The sequence below is a fragment of the Tursiops truncatus genome, chromosome 8 (assembly GCF_011762595.2).
Source record: "Tursiops truncatus isolate mTurTru1 chromosome 8, mTurTru1.mat.Y, whole genome shotgun sequence".
Taxonomy (NCBI): Eukaryota; Metazoa; Chordata; class Mammalia; order Artiodactyla; family Delphinidae; genus Tursiops; species Tursiops truncatus.
The window spans coordinates 7,781,666-7,801,869 of record NC_047041.1 but is presented as its reverse complement, the minus strand read 5'-3'; the positions used below and the strand labels follow the sequence as shown (position 1 = coordinate 7,801,869).

General features: G+C 53.1%; 3 protein-coding genes and 1 long non-coding RNA gene across 17 annotated transcripts in view; 2 read left to right on the top strand and 2 right to left on the bottom strand.

The window, feature by feature from the left end:
- Positions 1–3,054, top strand: part of FAM118B (family with sequence similarity 118 member B) — a 46,455-nt gene extending 43,401 nt beyond the window's left edge. For 2 of the 4 annotated variants that reach the window (XM_019941663.3, XM_073808002.1), the window contains exons 7-8: positions 2,186–2,266; positions 2,521–3,054. In XM_019941663.3, coding sequence (XP_019797222.1) covers positions 2,186–2,266; positions 2,521–2,534 — 95 coding nt within the window. In that variant the 3' untranslated portion in view covers positions 2,535–3,054. The remainder of the gene's footprint in view (positions 1–2,185; positions 2,267–2,520) is intronic. The other 2 variants (XM_019941664.3, XM_019941665.3) reach the window with 2 other exon arrangements.
- A 251-nt stretch (positions 3,055–3,305) lies between these two features.
- Positions 3,306–9,286, bottom strand: SRPRA (SRP receptor subunit alpha). 4 transcript variants are annotated; one of them, XM_033861831.2, is made up of 14 exons: positions 9,052–9,285; positions 8,351–8,434; positions 7,891–8,054; positions 7,546–7,709; positions 7,154–7,313; positions 6,869–7,022; positions 6,550–6,641; positions 6,327–6,445; positions 6,032–6,202; positions 5,642–5,814; positions 5,328–5,541; positions 4,770–4,933; positions 4,582–4,680; positions 3,306–4,415 (listed from the first exon to the last, which is right to left on the bottom strand). In XM_033861831.2, the coding sequence occupies exons 1-14, from the start codon at positions 9,166–9,168 to the stop codon at positions 4,287–4,289; spliced, it is 2,004 nt and encodes a 667-aa protein (XP_033717722.1). In that variant the 5' UTR covers positions 9,169–9,285; the 3' UTR covers positions 3,306–4,286. The 4 variants fall into 4 exon arrangements, with proteins under 4 accessions (XP_033717722.1, XP_004315850.1, XP_033717723.1 ...); XM_004315802.4 differs by having other exon boundaries at positions 6,116–6,202; positions 9,052–9,281; XM_033861832.2 differs by lacking the exon at positions 8,351–8,434 and having other exon boundaries at positions 9,052–9,286.
- Positions 9,287–9,503: 217 nt separating this feature from the next.
- On the top strand, positions 9,504–16,981 carry FOXRED1 (FAD dependent oxidoreductase domain containing 1). 7 transcript variants are annotated; one of them, XM_033861828.2, is made up of 11 exons: positions 9,504–9,662; positions 11,622–11,842; positions 12,663–12,773; positions 13,027–13,145; positions 14,316–14,410; positions 14,689–14,790; positions 15,148–15,224; positions 15,373–15,533; positions 15,632–15,761; positions 15,999–16,103; positions 16,298–16,981. In XM_033861828.2, the coding sequence occupies exons 1-11, from the start codon at positions 9,578–9,580 to the stop codon at positions 16,550–16,552; spliced, it is 1,461 nt and encodes a 486-aa protein (XP_033717719.1). In that variant the 5' UTR covers positions 9,504–9,577; the 3' UTR covers positions 16,553–16,981. The 7 variants fall into 7 exon arrangements, with proteins under 7 accessions (XP_033717719.1, XP_073664101.1, XP_033717715.1 ...); XM_073808000.1 differs by lacking the exon at positions 14,689–14,790; XM_033861824.2 differs by having other exon boundaries at positions 15,632–16,103.
- Positions 14,780–19,744, bottom strand: LOC109550941 (uncharacterized). Of its 2 annotated transcripts, none has more exons than XR_012333267.1 (5): positions 19,604–19,744; positions 19,436–19,513; positions 18,001–18,067; positions 17,033–17,419; positions 14,780–15,248 (listed from the first exon to the last, which is right to left on the bottom strand). It is a non-coding gene; the product is annotated as an uncharacterized lncRNA (long non-coding RNA). The 2 variants fall into 2 exon arrangements; XR_012333266.1 differs by lacking the exon at positions 14,780–15,248 and having other exon boundaries at positions 17,035–17,145; positions 17,281–17,419.
- Between the last annotated feature and the right edge of the window lie 460 nt (positions 19,745–20,204).

Sequence of the window (20,204 nt, the reverse complement as noted above, 5' to 3'; positions counted from 1 at the left end):
GAACATTGGGGTGCATGTGTCTTTTTGAATTATGGTTTTCTCTGCGTATATGCCCAGTAGTGGGATTGCTGGGTCATATGGTAATTCTATTTTTAGTTTTTTAAGGAACCTCCATACTGTTCTCCATAGTGGCTGTATCAATTTACATTCTCACCAAGAGTGCAAGAGGGTTCCCTTTTCTCCACACCCTCTCCAGCATTTGTCGTTTGTAGATTTTCTGATGATGCCCATTCTAACCGGTGTGAGGTGATACCTCATTGTAGTTTTGATTTGCATTTCTCTGATTAGTGATGTTGAGCAGCTTTTCATGTGCTTCTTGGCCATCTGTATGTCTTCTTTGGAGAAATGTCTATTTAGGTCTTCTGCCCATTTTTGGATTGGGTTGTTTGTTTTTTTAATATTGAGCTGCATGAGCTGTTTATATATTTTGGAGATTAATCCTTTGTCCGTTGATTCATGTGCAAATATTTTCTCTCATTCTGAGGGTTGTCTTTTCGTCTTGTTCGTAGTTTCCTTTGCTGTGCAAAAGCTTTTAAGTTTCATTAGGTCCCATTTATTTTTATTTCCATTACTCTAGGAGCTGAATCAAAAAATACCTTGCTGTGATTTATGTCAAAGAGTGTTCTTCCTATGTTTTCCTCTAAGAGTTTTATAGTGTCCGGTCTTATATTTAGGTCTCTAATCCATTTTGAGTTTATTTTTGTGTATGGTGTTAGGGAGTGTTCTAATTTCATTCTTTTACATGTAGCTGTCCAGGTTTCCCAGCACCACTTATTGAAGAGACTGTCTTTTCTCCACTGTATATCCTTGCCTCCCTTGTCATAGATTAGTTAACCACGGGTGCGTGGGTTTATCTCTGGGTTTTCTATCCTGTTCCATTGATCTGTATTTCTGTTTTTGTGCCAGTACCATATTGTCTTGATTACTGTAGCTTTGTAGTATAGTCTGAAGTCAGGGAGTCTGATTCCTCCAGCTCTTTTTTTTTCCCTCAAGACTGCTTTGGCTATTCGGGGTCTTTTGTGTCTCCATACAAATTTTAAGATTTTTTGTTCTGGTTCTGTAAAAAATGCCCATAACCAGTGTTTTTAATGACTGTGTTATAATCCAGTGTGGATGTCACAGTTACCTAATTATTCCCCTATGTTAGGCAGTATCTAGTTTTTTCTATTGTAAGCACTGTTGTAATGAATGGTACAGTTTTTCCTTTTGCCAGTAGGATGGGTTCTCAGTGTAATTACTAGGTCAAAGGGCATGAACATTTTAGTGGTTGATAAATACTGCTCAAGTGCTTTCCAAGAGAGGAATACCAGTTTGTGTGTTTGGGTGCTGTCTTTTGTTTATATTCTAATTGGCCATGTTTCTGATTGCTATTCTTTCCTCCCGTGTGTTCAGATTTAAACCTCTTCCTGTACATTATCTATCCCAGTGCTGTCCAATAGAATTTTCTGCAATGATAGAAATATTCTGTAATCTTCTCTGTCCAGTGCTGTATCCACAAGCCGCATGTGACCATTGAGCATTTGAAGTGTGGTTAGTGTGACTGAGGAACAGAATTTTTTTTTTTTTCTCCTGGCCGCACCACTTGGCTTGCGGGATCTTAGTCCCCCACCCAGGGATTGAACCCAGGTCCCTGCAGTGGAAGCTTGGAGTCCTAACCACTGGACCACTAGGGAGTTCCCTGAGGAACAGAATTTTTAATTTAATTTAAAACTAAACAGCACATGTGGCCAGTGGGACGGCACAGCTCTAAACCCATTTTATACCGTGGGCGTGTCTGCTACTTTTCACTCTTCTACTTGGTTGAATTTGCCCCCTTGCACGCTGCTTCCTTTTCACTCTTGTACTTGGTTGAATCTGTCTCCTTGCACGCTGCTTCCTGACCCCAGCTGGAGTAGTTTTTTTTACCTAAACTTGGCCTTCTGGACTAGTTAGGGACAGCAAGCACACTTGTTTTGTTCACAAGTAATGTCCGTGTACTCAGGGACCTCACTGCTTCCCTGTTGTTTAATACAACAGTGTGAAGACTAACTGGTTTACTGTCCTGCCTAATGTGTGCATTCCTAAATAATGTCATCCTTCTTAGTCAGACCATGTACTTTCATCTCCCTTTAGTTGGTTGCTTTTCTATTATTAATAGTTTTAGCTTTTCAGCCAAATATCTGATACTGGTGTATGTTCTGTTTAGCAGGGACGGTAAGAGAAGGCCAGCTAAATGGCTCAGAAGGCCAGCTAAATGGCTCATCGACAGCACACAGTGAAATGAGAGGTATACTGTTTCCTGTTCTACTATTTGTCAGTTTGTCAGCAGAAAATGCTTTCCCAGAACTTAGTTAAGACCTTGGAGAACCTCTCCTACCTATTAAAGTGTCTGTATTTTCCCACCAAGTCTGTTACAAGTTTCCTAGTATCTTGTGTCTTGTCTTCTGAAGGGTTAAGCTTGACTTAAATTTCTGCAGCTTTAGATGTGTAAACCTATTTTGTGAAACTTCACTTAACTCTCTCCCTTCTCTCTCTCCACAGACTGTAGTACATGAGAGGGCTAGAGGAATCACCACCATTAGCCCAAGCCGTAAGGGCCTACCGTGGACAGTGTTTAACAAGTAAACTCACAAGAACCCAAAACAGCTCCTAGGAACTACCAGAACGCAGAGGTTGAAGGCCGGGGTTAGTGGGCGGGTGTCGCAGCTTACCCCTTCGTGCCGTGCCGGCTGCTTCCTGATCCTCTGCGGCCTGTTCCAGTTCAATACCCAAGTGACAAGGGACCCGGAGGCCGCCCCGCCCCACCCCCAGGCTGGACAGGCCTATGTCCACACAGCAGATCCACGGGACATCTCTACCGACCGTGGCCACAGCTCCGCATGAAGGACTCGGGATCTAGATGCGCGGGACCGCCGCGGCCCTTGTTGCGGTTTTGTACTCTATACTTGGTTTTTCAGTTAAGCTTAATGGCATTTTTAAAACATGGCTTGAAGCTCTAGTTTTCTAGATCTTTTACAGTGTACAGTCTTTTACATAATTGAGTTGTATTAAAAGCTTGTTCATTTACTTCCCAGGGCCCCAGCTCTACTTTGAGTCACTTTAGAAAACTCCTAACCTGCAAAGATACAAGCCGAATTTAAATTTTAAAAGTTCTCTTCTTTCACCTTGGGGGAAGGTGACCTCATTCTTGGGACAACTACTTATTTTTACCTGATTCCTCAGCATTATCAATTCCTGTTTCCCTTCTTACCATAAATCCTAGAACTACAGTGTGATGTAGGATTTTAGTTTTGAATCCTCCTATAAAATAACTCCAAGACCTAAAAGGCAATTTATTTATGAAATTTATTTTCTTATATAAATTATGTATTTCTCTGGGCAGACAGCCTTCACCTTATTGCACTAAGAGCACATCTGTAATACCAAGCTACAGGACAAGTCTTAACAAGGTCTGTATTCAACGTAGCACTTGTCTACCAGGCACTGTAGAGGATGAGGAGAAGCCAGGATCCATCCCAGGTGAAGAAGGGGCAGGGGGCAGTGTGTCTCCCCTTCTGACAGTTGGTTTTCTCCCGGGAAGGGGAACATGCAAAGTTATGTCTGGATTCTGAAAGTGGGAGGAGATCTTGGAGGCTGAGAAGCCCAGTGCAGCACTGCAGCTCGGCTCCCTTCATCTCTGAGGGGAGCAGGGACTCCTCTTTCACTCATCTGTAACACATCACTGTGGCCTAGCTGATGCTTCGGGGAAACGGGGCCAGGGGTCATCCTGGAATCAGCAGCAATTAAGAACAGGCCATACACTGTCACAGTGTGGGGGTGTCGTCCTGGCCCCAGGGACCTGAAAGCTGTGTATATCCTAGGGGGAGGTGCCACTCAAGACCCAGAGCTGGCTCTGGAAGTCTCTTTATCTAATGGAGCAGGGGATGATGCTCGGACGTCCCCATGACCACACTTAACTAGCAAAGCTCTGGTGCTGGATCTTCTAACCATTGGTCAAAGCTGTAATGAGACCGAGTCTGTAGGCAGAGTGAAAAGGGATGCCTGAGTGAGTAGGAAGGGGGAGGAGCATGGGGCTGGGGGCAGGTAATGGGCAGTGACTGTAACATGATTAGGCCCTCCTCGCAGAGGGAGGCTGGGCTGAACAGGGAGTGGGGTTAGGAGGGGCTGCAAGCCCTCGCCTGGAGCTCCCTCACTCTGCCTTTGAACTACACTGAAGACAAGTTGCTCACATACTCTAAAGCACATTCTTGATACAGGGATGGGGGCTTTGGGGGGAAGCGGTGATTTGGTATTGGCCAAGAGCCACGTTAAGCCTTCATGAGGGCAGCCACCACGGCCTTGGCGTTGAGACTGCGTAGGTCACAGTAGGTCTGGCCGGTGCCCACAAAGACGATGGGTTTGCTTGTGATATAGGTCATAGAAATAGCAGCTCCCACCTGAAGCAGAGAAAGGGGATACCCAGTCAACTCCAGGCCACTCCTTTTCACCCCCTAAGCAACAGGAGGCTTTGGAGCCAGTGTGCCCTTAGAGCCTCTGCTCCCTTGTGAAGGATGGCCATTCCCCTCTCCCAGTCCCACTCTGCCCTGTGTCGTCCATATTTACCTTGTCATCGATGGTATCAAATTTGGTAAGGACAATGCCATCAATGAGCCGAGGTGTCTGGGCCATAGAATGGTCAGCCAAGGCCCTGTTGAACTTGACCTGGAAAGGAGGAACATGACGTTAAGTATAAGATGCACCTCAAGTGGCCAGAGCTGAGGTTGGAAAGAGAACCAAGCCCTAGCTCTCACCAGCTGGTCCACGGCCTCATTGCCTACTAAGGCCTCCCCCACAAACAGCACCAAGTCGGGTGTGTTGACAGTAATGAGCTTGGCCAGGGCAGTCATCAGAGGGGCATTGTCCTGCATGCGGCCAGCTGTGTCCACCAGCACCACATCAAAGCCTTGGTTACGTGCTAGAGAGAAAAAAAGTGGTCAAGTCAAAACTCCTGGACTGTCACGTTTCCAGCTTTCCTCTCAGGAAGTCCCAAACTGGCCATATTAGAAGTCTACCTGTTTATTTCCTTAGGTTACAAGGTAGTGTAAGAAAAAATTCCCATACTCGGCCATCAAGCATATTTAGGAAAAGGGTGGCAGTAGGTAAAGGTGACCAAATAGAGATAAACAAATATACTAGGTTTGCCTGCAACTACACTTATTACCCCAAAGCAGATCACGGCATGTCACTAATCCTGACCTGTTACCGCGCAGAAAGCTGGTGGTAGGGTAACCCCGGTCCTCTGCAAGTTCCAAGAGAACCCAAGGAGAAAAGGGGCCCAGACAAGCCCCCCAGCTTTCTGTGCACTGTACCAAAGGCAATGGCTTCCATGGCGATGCCAGCAGCGTCCTTGCCGTAGCCCTTCTCAAACAACTGCACCATGGCGCGGCCGCCGTGATTCTCGGGGGGGTGCAGAGCACGCAGACGTCGGGTGTGTGTCCGCAGCTGCTCCACAGCCCCAGCACGGAATGTATCACAGGCAGCAATGAGGACACTGAAGCCATTCTCTAACAGCCAGAAGGAAATCTGCAAAAGAGGCAAAGAAAACTGTCACCTAGACCCAGAGGTGCCAGGAAATGCAGCATGAAGAAATGATGTCAGAGACGGGCTGCGGAACTGCACCGACCTTGGCAAGGTTAGTAGATTTCCCCACGCCATTCACACCACAGAAGGTGACCACGTAAGGGCGCTGATGACGCTGGGCATCCATGATGTCCCGGAGCATGTCCACACGGCGCTGCGGCTGCAGAATCTGCACCAGGGACTCCTGGAGAGCTAGCTTGACGGTGGAAGTCACCGCTGAGGTGGGGGCAGAGGTGTATCAGTGAAGCCCAAGTCATGTGCTCCAGGAATGCCCAGCCCCTTTCTGAGCTAAAGGAACTAGAAGCCTGCCCAGGAATCCTAGGCACTTTACAAGTATTCGTTCATTTTAGTCCTAATTTAGAGCTCATCGACACCCAAAGTCCAAGTTACGAAATAGAAATTTATGTTATGGGATTTGTCAAAAGTCACGCACCTAGTAAGAACGGAGGTGGACGCGGTGGCCTCCTGGGGTGTGTGATGCCCACCCAAGCACTTCCAGGTCCAGGGAGATACTTACTGCTGAACGTCCCCATCACCTTCCCTTCCAGCTTGTTCGCAACAGATTCACAGAGTTGGACCGCAATATCTGCTGCCACGTTCTTAGCTGAGAAGAGGGGGAAAGGCGTGGTATGAGTGCTCCAGCAGCAGTGAACAACCCCTATGGTACAGCCATTCTGCCCCCCACCGTCCCTACCCCAGAAACACGAGTCCACCCGTTCCTGACTCACCAATGAGATGGTCACGCATCTTGTCCAGCACAGATTCCATGTCTTCACGACTCAAGCTCTTGGAACCCACAAGGCCCTTCAGCATCCCAAACATGCCACCCAGAGTCCCCTTGGTAGCACTGCAGGCACAGAAGGTTACAGATGCACATGCGGCCAGCAGGCAGCGGTCACGTCTCCTCAGTTCTGGAGCCACACCCACCAGCCACCACCTCGGATCTCCTACCTAGGTTTGGTGGAGTTTTGAGCGGCCCCTTCGTCATCTGAGCTGCTGCAGTCCAGATCCTGAAGCTGCCTCCCAGACCCAGTCCCTCGAATCTGGAGGGTATGCGGAAAAGAAGGAGATGGGATCAAGAACACGATGGGCTGTGGGGGGGAAAGCCTGGATTTACCCTGTCTACACTGCTCCACCTCTTCGATTCAGGAAGCTCCAAATGTAACTCACCCCTCGCGCCAAGGACTCAAGAGTACTGCCCTCCTCATCTCTCCTTCCTCCCCCAGTTCTTATTAACATTGGCCTTCACTCTGGCCCTGCTGCCTCTTACCAAGTTGATGTCCTCGGGCGGGGCGCCCTCGGGGGCCCCATTGGCGGTAGGAGCGCTATAGTCCAGGACTTCCTTGTTGACAGAGCCACCCAGTGCCCACACCCGGGGCGCTTTTTTGCCCTTCTCCTTGGGAGCATCTGACTTACTGGACTTGCTGCAAAGGGTTACAGCACAAAGGGTTCCGATGAAGAAGCAGGAGAGGAAACATCCACCCCAGAGACAAGGACTCCCTCGCCCCCAACGTGTCTAGATAGCAGTACGTATGGCAAAAGCTGGAATGCTCACCTGGACTTCTCCATACCCCTCCCATGCTTCTGAATGAACTCTTCTCGCTTCCTGCGGATCAGTTCCTCTTTGGAAAGTTCTATCCCGTTCTCAGGCCCCACTGGGAGACCTGACTTTTCTGCAGGGACTGCTTTGCTGGTAGCCAAAGGGCCATCAGAACCTGTCAAGGAGAAAACTCACTGGGGAAAAAAAGACCAAATTCCAACAAAACAGACAAATAGGGAAAAGCCTTCCAAATCATTAAGACGAAACTAGGAACAAACATCTAGGGGATCGCGAGGACCGGGGACGACGGTGAGGGTGGTGGGCACCGGAGCGAGGGAAGGGCGGGAAACCACTCCAGCCCACCTTAACGACTTCTCATGCCCCCAGGTGTCCAAGTTCAAACTCACCTTCCTTCTTGGCCCCCTTGTTTTTTTTGCTGTTCTTGGCTTTTTCCTTAGGCTTTTCACCCCGTGTCTCAATCATGGACCTCACAGGTTTCTTGGCCTTTTCAGAATCTTCAAATTTCTTCATGGTTGTGGGAGCACGGACCTTACTGCTCTCCTCCGCTTCACTAAAGAGAAAAGGGAACAGTCCAAATGCAGGAGAAGGGCCCTCACACCCAGAGGATAACCAGAACGGAGCAGCAAACTCAGGAGTGCCTTTCAATCCACAACATACTGCCGTCCACCCGCCCTCGGGAAGGAAGGAAGCTCAAGTCACAGAGACTATTTTGGAGAGGGGAGGCCTCTCACCGAAGGAGCCGCAGAAAGTCATTCTGGAAATCAAAAGTGCCATTCAGTAGACTTAAGGCACTTTGCTGTTGGATCTCAGTGCGGTACTTGTCACGAAACAGCCGGTGCACGTCGTCTATCAACTTGTCTACGTACGTCAGTGTTAGAATCTTCTGAAAACCTACCTGTTTAGGGAAAGAAACAGAGCCAAGAGATCTGCTCACATGCCAGCCCAGAACAGAGGGAAGCCAACTCAGCCTAGCCCTTCAGAGACTGGCTCGGCCACCTGGCAGGTTTCCCTGACCTAGGAGCAGCCAAGCCCTCTGACTGGGCCCGAGAGCTTCTCCCCTTTCCCCCTCCACCCTCCGTGTCTTCTCAGTTACTTCATCATAAACACTGGGTGCAATTAATCAGGGTTTTCTGAATAATCAGGACTCCGTGGTGACTATAATCATTGCCCCTCTAAAATACCCCCACTTACCACAAACACCAGCTCAAACTGGTTGTCCAGTTTATACTTGAGCGTGAGTGCCTCATGGGTGAAGGAGTTGTTACCTCCCCTTTCCTGGAAAAAGAGTATGTCTCAGAGTTCAGACTGTCCCAACACGTAGACTTGGGCCTCTCCAGGATTGCCTTTGGAGAAGAACTAGACACTCCCCCAAACTCAAACCTGTCCCCGGGGCAAGAAGATTCAGGGGAGCTGCTCTTCAGCATTCCTCCTGCGAGAAAAGGAGACACCGAGCTTGGGGGAAAGGGGCAAAGAGGTGGGAGGGGAGGACACGTGCGAGCCAGATGGGAAGGAGTCCTCATATAAACAATCAGACTTACTAGCAGCTGTACGCTATCTACAGTTCTTAAAGGCCGTTTTTCCAGCCATTATCTCACCCGGACTTCAAAACAACAGAAAACCAAGCTGCTGGGGGCGAATGGAGGGAACGACGCTAAGTCTCAATAGACTACGGATTCCGGCCAGAGTCCCAGAAAGAGGAGGGGGAGGGGACAGCGCAAAGTTGCGGGATGGTCTGATGGGGGCGGGAGAAAAAAGTGGAGTCACAGTTACGAGTGAGCGGCCGGTTTGAGGTGGGCCGACGGGGTGGGAGGGAGGCGCGGGATCAGTCGAGGGGGTACTAGGGACCGGGTCAGGGGGACGAGCCCAGAGTTCTGATCCCGCGGGGGCAGTACCTGCAGCAACACGGAACGAATCAACGCGTTAACTGGCCCGGTGCATGAGTCGCTCACGCCCTGGAAGCACCAGAGCACTAGCCCGCCTTTGGAGAAAATGGTGAAGAAGTCGAGCATGGCGGCAGCGGGAAAAGAGCCGGGGCCGGCGCCGGGAACTCAGGCCGCGATCGCCCCCGCTTCCTGCTGCGCCAAGCGCGGGACACGTCACACCACCGGCCCCGGAAACCTGCTCAGCCGCACTTCCGTTTAGCGCAGTACCCTGGGCCCCTCCCCAGCTCGGCCAGCGGACGCGTAGGTCTGACGTAACACCGGGCACGCCAATGGCGGGTGGGGGCGGGCCTGGGCGGGGCTCTCAGGCAGTCAAGGGACAGTACGGCCGCCTATAGGGTGGAGGGGTGGGGCCCGCAGGCGCCGCTGGCCAATGGGCGCGCTCGAATGAACTGCAGGCGACGCGTAGCAGTGACGGAGGGCTGGGACCTTGCCGGGGTAGGGCACCCCAATCCTAGCTGCCGAGAGCCCCAGGGCCATGCTTCGGAGGGCACTGCGGCTCGGCTTGGGCCCGGGCCTCTTGGGCCGGGGGCTAGGCGCACACAGAGAAGGCTCTACTCTGGGTAAAGCTGAGGGCAGCGGAGGGTATCGTGGTTCTGGGGTGTTCCCAATCTCCAGCGATGTGACCTTCAGGACTCGAGGTCCCGGTCCGCGTTGGGAAGACAGTGGGTCGCTAGGAGCAGGAGGTAACCTTGCCTGCCGGAGCTTGTAGAGCCTGGACAGGGGTATGGATCCCAGGGTTGCCCTTCTCAGGTGACATATCCCAGATCCTTCTGTGCCTGAACTTACCACCAGAATAGCAGCCAGGCAGATTCATTGGTGGCGCAGAAGTGCGTGAAATCCTGCTCGCGTGCAGGATGCTGTGCTTAGTGTTGTGGCCGTGAAGGAGGAAAGAAGAGAAAGAGAGGATTCGATATATGTCCTGCAGGTGCCTGAAGTGTAGCTGGAGAGGGAAGGCTTTAGTAGACCGGTTCAGGACTGGAGAGACCCCAACTCGGAGGATACCCTGCACTGCCAGTGCCAATAGCTAGTGTAATTATAGCAGTACATGGAACAGGTGGGAACGGAGATCAGCCTTGAAAGATGATGTTTACTGGCTCAAGGAAAGCATGAGTTCCAGGTTCTGGGGAACTGAGCAAAGGTTAGGAGGAGAAAAGTATTGTTCTTGTGCAAGGAATCAGCAAAGGCCATCCAGATAGAGAGTTTGAGTAGTAGTATGAAATGTACTCAGGACAGGTAAGGTTAAGTCCAGATCAAAGAAGGATTCGAATGCAGAGAAGAGTTTGAACTTTGAATTGGAGACAGTGAGAGAAGACTTGGCGATTCATGAGTTAGGTGTGAAAGACAAAAGGATTCATGTATTCAAGACATTTATTGAGCACTTAGGATGTGCCAGGTACTGTTCTAGACTGGAGATTCTATGGAGAATCTAGTACATAGTACATAGTACAGCATGAAGCAATCACAGATAAACTCAAAGTTGCAAGTGTGTTGCATGCTGCAAAAGAGTGGTTCATGCACCTATGAGATAGCATGACAGGAGAACTTGGCACAGTCTAGGGGGTCAGGAAAGAAGTCATCCCTGAGAAAATGATAACTGAGCTGAGATCTAAAGGAAGCAAGGAGTTAGCTGGGCAAAGAAGTGGGCACAGAGTTTCAAAGCAGGGAGAACACCTGTGTGGATCCCCTGTGGCGGGAATGAAGGGGCTGAGGCTGGAGCGTTCGGGGAGGACAGGGCAAACAGGAGCCAGATCATGCAGTGTCTCGCAGGCCACGTGAAAGATTTTGGACTTTTATCCTTAGGGTAATGGAAACCCACTGGAGGGTTTTAAGCAAGAGAGTGTGTGATTAAATTAGTGTTTAGAAGAGATCATTCTAGCCGTGATATAGAAAAGAAGTTGGGGGGTTAGACAAGAGGCGAATGAGTGGCAACAGGAGCTTTTAACGGTTTAGGTGGGAGAGACATCGTGGTTTGGTCTAGGGCAGTGGTGGTAGAGATGGGGAAAAAAGGGGACAGATTGGGGAGATATTTAAGAGGCACAGACGTCAGGACTTGATAACAGACAACATGAATGTAGGTTTGCTGCTGGCGTTGGATATCCAGGATAAGGTGCCACTCAGAGGTCCGTGCTTCAGAGGGCAGTGCGGCTCTAGGTGTGCTGGGATCTCTTGGTCCAGGAGCCTGGGCTCAGGGGAGAGAGAGGTCTGCACAGGAGAGAAATACGTGTAAGTCCCCTAGCCAGTGGAGAGAATAGAGAGTGTCGGTTTTAGGAAGTTGAATCTTGCAGTGCTGGGTATAATGCACTCAAAGGAAGTGAGACTCTGGTGTAGAGAACATGAAGCCAAGCTGTGGAGTGCTGCTGGGTGCGAGTTGACCTCGTGAGAAGGAATGGCAGTGAGGACTGAACACTCGGTGTTCCGTTTAGCCCACCTTTTCCTGTGCCCATCCTCTAACACACACCCCCCTCCACCTCCTGGAAAGGAGATGTATGGCCCTCTTTGACCATAACTGTATCCCACAGACTGGCATGGAAAGGTGTCGGAGATTAAGAAGAAGATCCAGTCCGTCCTTCCTGGAGGGGCCTGGAGTCCGCTATGTGATACCAGCCACCTGCCCCCTGAACACTCCGATGTGGTGATTGTTGGCGGTGGGGTGCTTGGCCTGTCCGTAGCCTATTGGCTGAAGAGGCTGGAGAAGCGGCAAGGTGCCATTCGGGTGCTGGTGGTGGAGCGGGACCACACGGTGAGGTCTGGGGTGGGGCAGAGTCAGGAGTGGGGTGCAGACTCGTATTTTCTTAAGGACTCGAGGGGAGGAGAGAAGAGGAAAGACCTCAGTGTTTGCAGGGCCAAAGGGCAGGGACTGTGCTTTGGCCCTTGTTGAGAAATAGCCCCATGTTCTTCCTCCCTCAAACCAGAGACCTTGACAATAAGGTTTTTGCTTTGGGAAGCAAATTTCACAACGTTGTATGTCTTGAGATCTCAGAGGTCTGGCCTGCATTCGAGCTGTGGTTAACACAAACGGCTGTCACGACGCCCTTGGAGGTTCCATTACTTCTGAGGTTTCTGCTCTTTAACTGTTCCTGTTTAGCACTGCCAGCTAGTCACGAATCTTGCTCCTTTGGCCACATCCCTCTGTTTTCCACGTCCGTCTCCTGCCTTGCACTTCCAGGCCATTACCGTTTTGTACGACGGTGCCCAGCCCTTTTTAGTTGACTGAGCCTCTCTGCTCTGTGTATCGTCTAATGAGGATTTTAATAGCTGTTGTCCTGGTTGGGCTGCTGGTTGACTTGCATATAGGTTTCTGCAAGTTTAGATTATAAACTTGCAAGTAGGACTCCCCTTTAACTTTGGGCACGTGGGACTTCCCTGGCAGTCCAGTGGTTAAGACTCCGCACTTCCACTGCAGGTGGTCCAGGTTCCATCTCTGGTCAGGGAACTAAGATCCCGCAAGCAGCAGCGTGGCCACAAAAAAATTAACTTTGGGTATGTGACTCTCACCGTCCAGTACGGTATTCTGCTCACACGGAACAGGGCCCACATCGCCTTCTCTTGTCTTTCCACAGTATTCCCAGGCCTCCACCGTGCTTTCTGTGGGTGGGATTCGTCAGCAGTTCTCGTTGCCTGAGAACATCCAGCTCTCCCTCTTTTCGGTCGAATTTCTCCGGAACATCAATGTACGTGCTGTGAGATTTGGGGGTGGGGTAGTGACCCCTCCTTTAGCCCAGAGAGGGGAGCAGCCCAGCTGGCTGGGCGAGCATATGGGCAGCTAGGGGTTGGAACCCCCGGTTTTCTTCCCAGCGGCAGTGCCCGGAGAGAGCTTCCCTCTGGGTCGGGGCACCGAGCCCGGGGGCTGTGGTGAGAAAGCCAGGAAAGCTCTCCCTCCCTTCTTGAAGTCAGCTTCTTGGAGGAGCTTTTCTTTGCACACAGGAGTACCTGGCCGTGGTCGATGACCCTCCCCTGGACCTCCAGTTCAACCCCTCTGGTTACCTCTTTCTGGCTTCAGAGGAGGGGGCTACGATCATGGAAAACAACGTGAAAGTGCAGAGGTGGGCGCCCGGCACGGCTGCCATGCTGCGTCTCAGCTGCCCGCACGCAGTGGGCTCTGACTCACTTTAGGAGCCGGGGTGACGGAGCCAATGAGACAGGCCCTGCTCCCTAGGAGCTCAGTCTGTCAGGAAGACGCGCACGGGCAAACCTCCGAAGCCCTGTGCTGAGTGCTGTAACACAGACACGGACAAAGCACTGCCGCGGTGGTTCCTAAGTTCCCAGGTGATGAGAACCACCCAGGACACATCCCTCCTAATAAGTCAGGATCTCTGGGGAGGGGCCCGCAAATCTGCAAATGTTTTCTCTAAGAGCCAGAGAGCTAAGCTCGTAGGCTTTGCCGGCCATACCGGGACTCGTGTAAAAGGCTGTGGGTCTCATGACCCGTCAGTCAGGACTATCATCTGAGCCTGTGAGCTCATCACTGGGCCCCAACGCCCCATCTGTCACCCTGGGCTCTAATCCCGGCCCGGGTTCACACCTCCTCACTGCTAGATTGCTCCCCAGCACCGTGCCAGGGTCTCCTCCACCCTCCTCTCGTCCAGGCCATCCTGCCCCCATATGGCTGCGCAGGCAGCCTGATCTCTGTGCCTGAGACCCTTTAGCAGAACCTTCTACGAGTTTCACTAGTGACATCAGGTCACGTCCTAAGTGCATTATAAATGTTAACTTGTTTAATCATCAGAACATGCCCATTTTACATGTGAGAAAACTGAGGCCCCCAGAGCTAGTAAGTGGTGGCGCTGGGACTTGAACCAGGCAGTTCGCCTCGTGAGTGTGTCCTTTTAGCGCATACAATGCTGTCTTTGGGCATGAAGGTCCCAGAAGGAGACAGTTGTGCTGGTGAGCAGGATTGTTCTAGGAGGTGGACGGGAAGGCTGTCCTGGGCAGAAGGAGTGGAGGGAACAGAGTGACCCGCCCTGTTGTGAAAGCACGAGGAACAGTTAGGGGGTAATAAGGTGTTTAGCGTGGCCAAAGGGAGGCTAGGGTGTCATAAAGGAGACGGGGGTCAGAAGCTGAAGAGCCTTGACTAGGAGCTTGCTCTTTTCCAGGAAGCAAGTAGGATACATGGGGAGTTGGGGGCAGAGGAGGTGACTTGTGGAGCTGGGGCCCATACTTCTCCCCCCAGACACTCACCCAGCACACATACGTAGACCCACACATTTCTCCAGGCAGGAAGGAGCCAAAGTTTGCCTGATGTCTCCGGAGCAGCTTCGGAAGAAGTTTCCCTGGATGAACACGGAGGGAGTGGCTTTGGCATCTTACGGTGAGGCTTGCGTGCAGAGGGCGTCAGGGGTTGAGGGGCACCTCCGATTGGGAGTCTCAGCACCCTGCAGCCGAGTCAAGGAGGAGCGCTTCCCTCCTGGCTGCAGGGCCTCTCCCGGGCCGGGCCGGCTCTCTGTCCTTCCGCAGGATCTGACTCTGGTGCAGTTGGTCAAGGTGACTCCCCAGCTTACGAGCCCTAAAGAAGAGTTAGGGGTGCAGGAGAGACAACAGGAGAGGAGGGTCCTAGCCCACCTTCACGCATCCTCGTTCTCCTCACAGGGTTGGAGAACGAAGGTTGGTTTGACCCCTGGTGTCTGCTCCAGGGGCTTCGGCGTAAGGTCCAGTCCATGGGGGTCCTTTTCTGCCACGGAGAGGTGACACGTGAGTCTGCGGCCCTGTGTCCACTGCTTGTGACCTCTGCCAGCCAGGACGCCAGCCCAGACAGGGTCTTACCTTCCCGCACAGGCTGAGCAAGGCCTGTGCTTTCTCAGGACAGGGGCTTCTCCCCTGGGGACTGGTCCTGGGCATCCTGACCCTGGCTCCTAACTGCATTTGGCCGTGACTCGTGATCTCCTGTCCTGTGCGGCCAAGTTCATCCCGGTTACCCTGTCTCTTTGCTTCAGTGTCTGTGGGAAAGCTTCCAGCCTTCCAGCTTTCTTTCCTCAGGAAACCAGTGGAATCTCCATCTCCTTCCTCTTTGAGGCCTCAAGGGCTTATTTCCTTTCCTCTTTCATGCAGGTTTCGTCTCTTCATCTAACCACATGGAGACCGCCATCGGGGAGAAGGTGACTTTGAAAAGGATCCATGAAGTCCATGTAAGTTCCCAGCCTAGGTGTCTCCTTTACCAAATGAGAAACGTAACAGCTGTCATTTTGATCTTCTGCTACCCACTTCCAGTGTGGGTAAACTGAGGCTCAGGAAGAACTGGACTGCTCCCTCCACCCCCCTCTCTGGTGCCCATAGGTGAAGGTGGACCACAGCCAGGAGTACCAGCCCGTGGAATGCGCCATAGTGGTCAATGCAGCGGGGGCCTGGTCTGGGCGAATCGCAGAGCTGGCTGGCATTGGGAAGGGGCCGTCTGGTACTCTTCAGGGCACCAAGCTGCCCGTGGAGCCGAGGAAAAGGTGACTTGCCCAGGGCCGTGGAGCGGGGTGGGGGTGAGAGGAGAGTCGGGGAGGGGAGTTGCTGTTCTCGCTGCTTCTAACGCCGCTGGTCACGGCAGGTATGTGTACTTGTGGCACTGCCCCCAGGGACCAGGCCTGGAGGCTCCGCTTGTCGCAGACCCCAGCGGAGCCTATTTCCGCCGGGAAGGACTCGGCAACAACTACCTGGGCGGCTGTAGCCCCGCTGAGGTGAGCTCTGTGGGGTCGGGGTGCCGGGGAGAAGACAGAGACCGGGTATCGCTGAGCAGTCAGGCTTCTTTGGCGGGCCCAGTGCTGGTACTGATGTCACGGTCCCCTCTGGCTTTGACTTGGGGTCTCTTACCCCCATCCACCACTTACCAAGCGGACAGATTAAAGAGGCCAGCGAGGCCTGGGTCTGATGTGTGTCCCGGGCAACGTAAGCCTTGTCCCCACCTCTGCCCCCAGGAGGAGGAACCAGACCCAGGGAACCTGGAAGTGGACCATGATTTCTTCCAGGAGAAGGTGTGGCCCCATCTGGCCCAGAGGGTACCAGCTTTTGAGACTCTAAAGGTAACTGGAAGGAGACAGATGACCCAGACAGTTGACCCCAGAGCATCTGGGCCCCGTTGGGGCACCCGCCTCGCAGGACCCGTCCCGTGAGCGCGCTCAGCGGTGGCGGAGGGTACCGTGCGCCGAGCCCAGCCGGGAGTGGGTGGGGCGGAGCGCGGCAGCCCTCCCGACGCACCGCGTCCTGTGCCCCGCAGGTGCGGCGCGCTTGGGCTGGCTACTATGACTACAACACATTTGACCAGAATGGCGTGGTGGGCCCTCACCCCCTCGTCGTCAACATGTACTTTGCGACGGGCTTCAGTGGCCACGGGCTCCAGCAGGCCCCCGCCGTGGGCCGGGCTGTGGCAGAGATGATGCTGGAGGGCCACTTCCAGACCATCAACCTGAGCCCCTTCCTCTTCAGCCGCTTTTACTTGGGAGAGAAGGCCCAAGAGCACTGTATCATCTGAGCCTGCGAGCTCTTCGCCGGGCCCCGCCCCTGGCCCGTGCTCACACCGCCTCACTGCTTGACTGCTCCCCAGCACCACCAGGGTCTCCTCCGCCCCCCTCTCGTCCAGGCCATCCTGCCCCCGTATGGCTGGGCAGGCGGGCCAACCACTGCCTAAGGCCCAGGCTGGCAGAGAACGATGGGGTGGGACCCCAGGACTGATCATGGCCCAGGCTTATGCCACCCACCAGGAGCCCAGCCGGACAGAACACCTCAGAGGACCTGAGCACCGTGGCCCAGGACTGGCTCCTTCGTGGGACCGACCCAGAAAGACTGCCTCTGCCCCTGTCGGCAGAGCCCAGGCAGGGAGCATTCTGGGGCAGCCTGACCCAGGTCTATGGACTTGTCTACTTAACCTGTTCATCGATCAAGAAACGTGATGAACGCCTTCCTTTCAGTCTTCTGTCCCTTCCTCTTTTCACCTTCATGTTACCCCACTTGCCTTTGATAGCGGGCTGGGAGAAGCACAGGAGCGCTCTTAAATCCTGGGTGTTAGGCATCTGGTTTGCACGTTAGTGCCTCCTTTTCCTGAGTTCCTGACCGGCGGTGGGGGGACTGTAGAGGGAAGGAAGGTGTTCATTCATCAATTCATTACGTATTCAGTTCCAACTCTCGGCAGGCCCAGGGCTACATATTAGAGATATACCAGCAGGCAAAGCATGGCATGTGTTCTCCCTGGAGAGTTCTCACCTGTGCCCGGCCCCTCGCCCCTAGGTCAGCTACAGCGCAGCCCCTGCGGTGCTGGGAGAAAGCACAGGACACAGATGCCTCACCCCAGCCGGATGTTTCTCCCTGAAGGTTCCCAGGGAAGGTGACCTCTGAGCTGAACCTAAAGGATGAGCAGTTTAACACAGTGAACGCAGGGTGATCCCAGGCTGAGGTAAAAGCATATACAAAGGCCTGGGGCCAAGAATTAGCAAAATTCAAGGGACTCAGGTGGTGTGTCCCCGCTGGGTCACGGAGAGGTAGTGAGGGGCACAGCGGGGCCGGGGCCTGAAGAGCCAGCTGTGGACCTTGGCTTTTCTGTGCACAGGGGCCACTGAAGGGCTTTCAATAGGGAAGCAACATGATCAGATTCTCCTTTTAGAGAAATCAGCCTGCCTGCCTTGTGGAGAAGAGAATGATGCCGAAGCAGGAGACCAGACAGCAGGCTGTCACTATAGTCCACGTGGCAGAGACAGCCAGGCCTGCACCATCACGGCAAGAGGTGCACGGACCCGAGAGGCAACAGTAGCAGCGAGAAATGGGGTCACGTAAGACTCCAGGGTTCTGGCTTGGACAACTGGATGGATGTCATGCCTTTCGCAGAGATGAGCAGTGTGAGGGACAGAGTGAGTGGGACAGTTTGGGACACGTTAAGGCTCTGCCTACAGGACGTCTGGTAGAAATATCTAATAGGGGTTGACTCACGGTTGCACTGAGGGGGATGTGGGCTGTAGGTAGAGATGTGGGCGTCAAGGAGAACGACGGCATCACCCTGGGAGGGGAGAAGAATAGGGGGCTGGTGTGGGGCGGGGGGAAGCTGGAGGGGCTCCCGCCATATTTAAGAGATGAGGACGCTGAAGAGGTGGCCAGAGGCAGGAGAAAAGCCCAGAAAGTGAGGTGTCTCCAGAGCCTGGGAGGAAGTGTCAGTGGTATAAACACACACATGAGGGCTGGATTCAGTATCAAGAGGGTCCGTGGGGACCTTACGGAGGGCAGCCCCAGGGAGAAATGCACCCAGTGGGGTTGAGTGTGGATACTTGTTCAGAGGGAGAAGTGAGTGGGAGTAGAGACAGCTAGTAAAGTGCCCACTCCCTCCCTAAGTGGCCTGTGGGGAGAAGAATGAAACATAAAAGATGGAGGTGGACCTCCCGATCATCAGTTGGGAACAGTAGAAGCCCCTGAGTTGGGGGGTGAGGATGGGTGGGGAAGAACCAGGACCAGTTCGGTGAGCAAAAGAGGAAGAGCCACCTGAATGCGGAATGAACTCAATGAACTCACGCTGAAAGAGAGGCAGGAAACTTGCCAGGGGCCAGGGGCCAGGATGAAGCTGGCTAAACCCAGCGTCCGTGTTAACCCTGTAAGGCAGCCTCCTTTGGTGCCCAGTATCCACTCACCCTTCCTTCAGCACAGATGCCCCTATCTACTGGTCGGGAGGGAAAAGGCCTTCATCTGGCTCCTCCCCCAGAAGCTACTTCCTCCAGGACAACAAATGCTGCGCTTGTTAGGAAGGCGGTAATGAGCCCTCTGCACTCCCACAGGGCTTTATTCAGGCTACAGGACAGCACTTACCCTTGCACCTGTCTTCCCTGTGCGAGGGACACTGGGACCTAGCCTTCACCTTTGCCCCAGCACTGAGCTTGGCTGTCCTATGCTTGTCCTATCCTTGGCTCTCAGTGTGTTTACCTGAGTTCCTCTTTGCTTCCGCTGGAGCCAGGTCGATCCCTGGCCTCAGGGAATTTTCACTGTAACAGGTAAGCTGCTTGAGCACACGTTCCAAATACTTAAGGTCCTAGAGGGGATCTCAGCGAAGAAGGTGGGAAGGGCAGGGTTAAGAAAAGTTTTCCTGCATAAGCTGCAAAAATGACCCTTGTCAGAAGACGGGGGTTTTTGAAGAGCAGAGTTGGGAAAAGAGAGGACATCTTGGGTGGAGGGGACCTCAGAGCACAGGCACAGGGCAGGGAAAATGGAGGTATACTCCATGCAGAGTAAAAGGAACCCTTTTACTCTGAGCACCTGGGCACTAGGCTAGCTGTCTGACAGGCTTTATCTCATCTACTCCTTCCCACAACACTAGGAACCAGATATCATTTCCATGACGAAAGTGAACCTCGACAAGCCCCGCACTTCCCCAAGGTCTCACCTCTAACGTGATGAGCCCTGGATATGAACCCCAGCCATCTGACTCCTGAGCTCCCCCGGTATAATTCCTTTTCGCTGGCTGGTGAGAAAAGCAGGAAATCAGATTGAAAGGGAGATCATGAATCTTAGATCGGCCCTATTAAACCACCTCCACGCTCCAGCATTTCACCTGCACAGCAGTAGGCGTGTTTCCCAAACCGGCATGCGAGGAACACTGCTCAGGAAGATACTGACATTCCCTCTGGGGTGAAACAAGCTTGGGAAATGCCAGGTGCTGTATCCCCGCCTGGGTGCTTCACGCTGCTCATCAACATCCCGAGGACGCTAAGAAGTCCCTTCACTCTAAGCCAGGCCTCGCCACCGTTTGCCCGTCACACTCGGCCAGGCGTTAGTGCCCGCGGAGCCGTGCCCGCTGGGCCATGAACTTCAGGGGAGCGTGCCAGGCGCCCCGGCCCCGGGGGCTGCCCTCACGGCTGCCAAGGCCGCCGGCCTCTCCGCCTCACCACTGACTGTGTGTGGCCATTGGGAAAGTCCGGCATCATCTTCCTCACTTGCCTAAAAAGAAAAAAGGTATAAACGCTTCCCTGGCAAGGCGTCGAGAAGACTCAATGAATGAAGTAAGGAGTTTCTGTGTCCGCGACAGAGAACACAGCCGAGGCTGCAGGTTCTCCTGGTGGGTTTTGGGGAACTCGGGAGGAAAGACTTATCTCCAAGCTTCCGCCCGGTCCTTAGCTGCGCAGATGTCCACGAACCTCCCTGCGAGCCCGGGG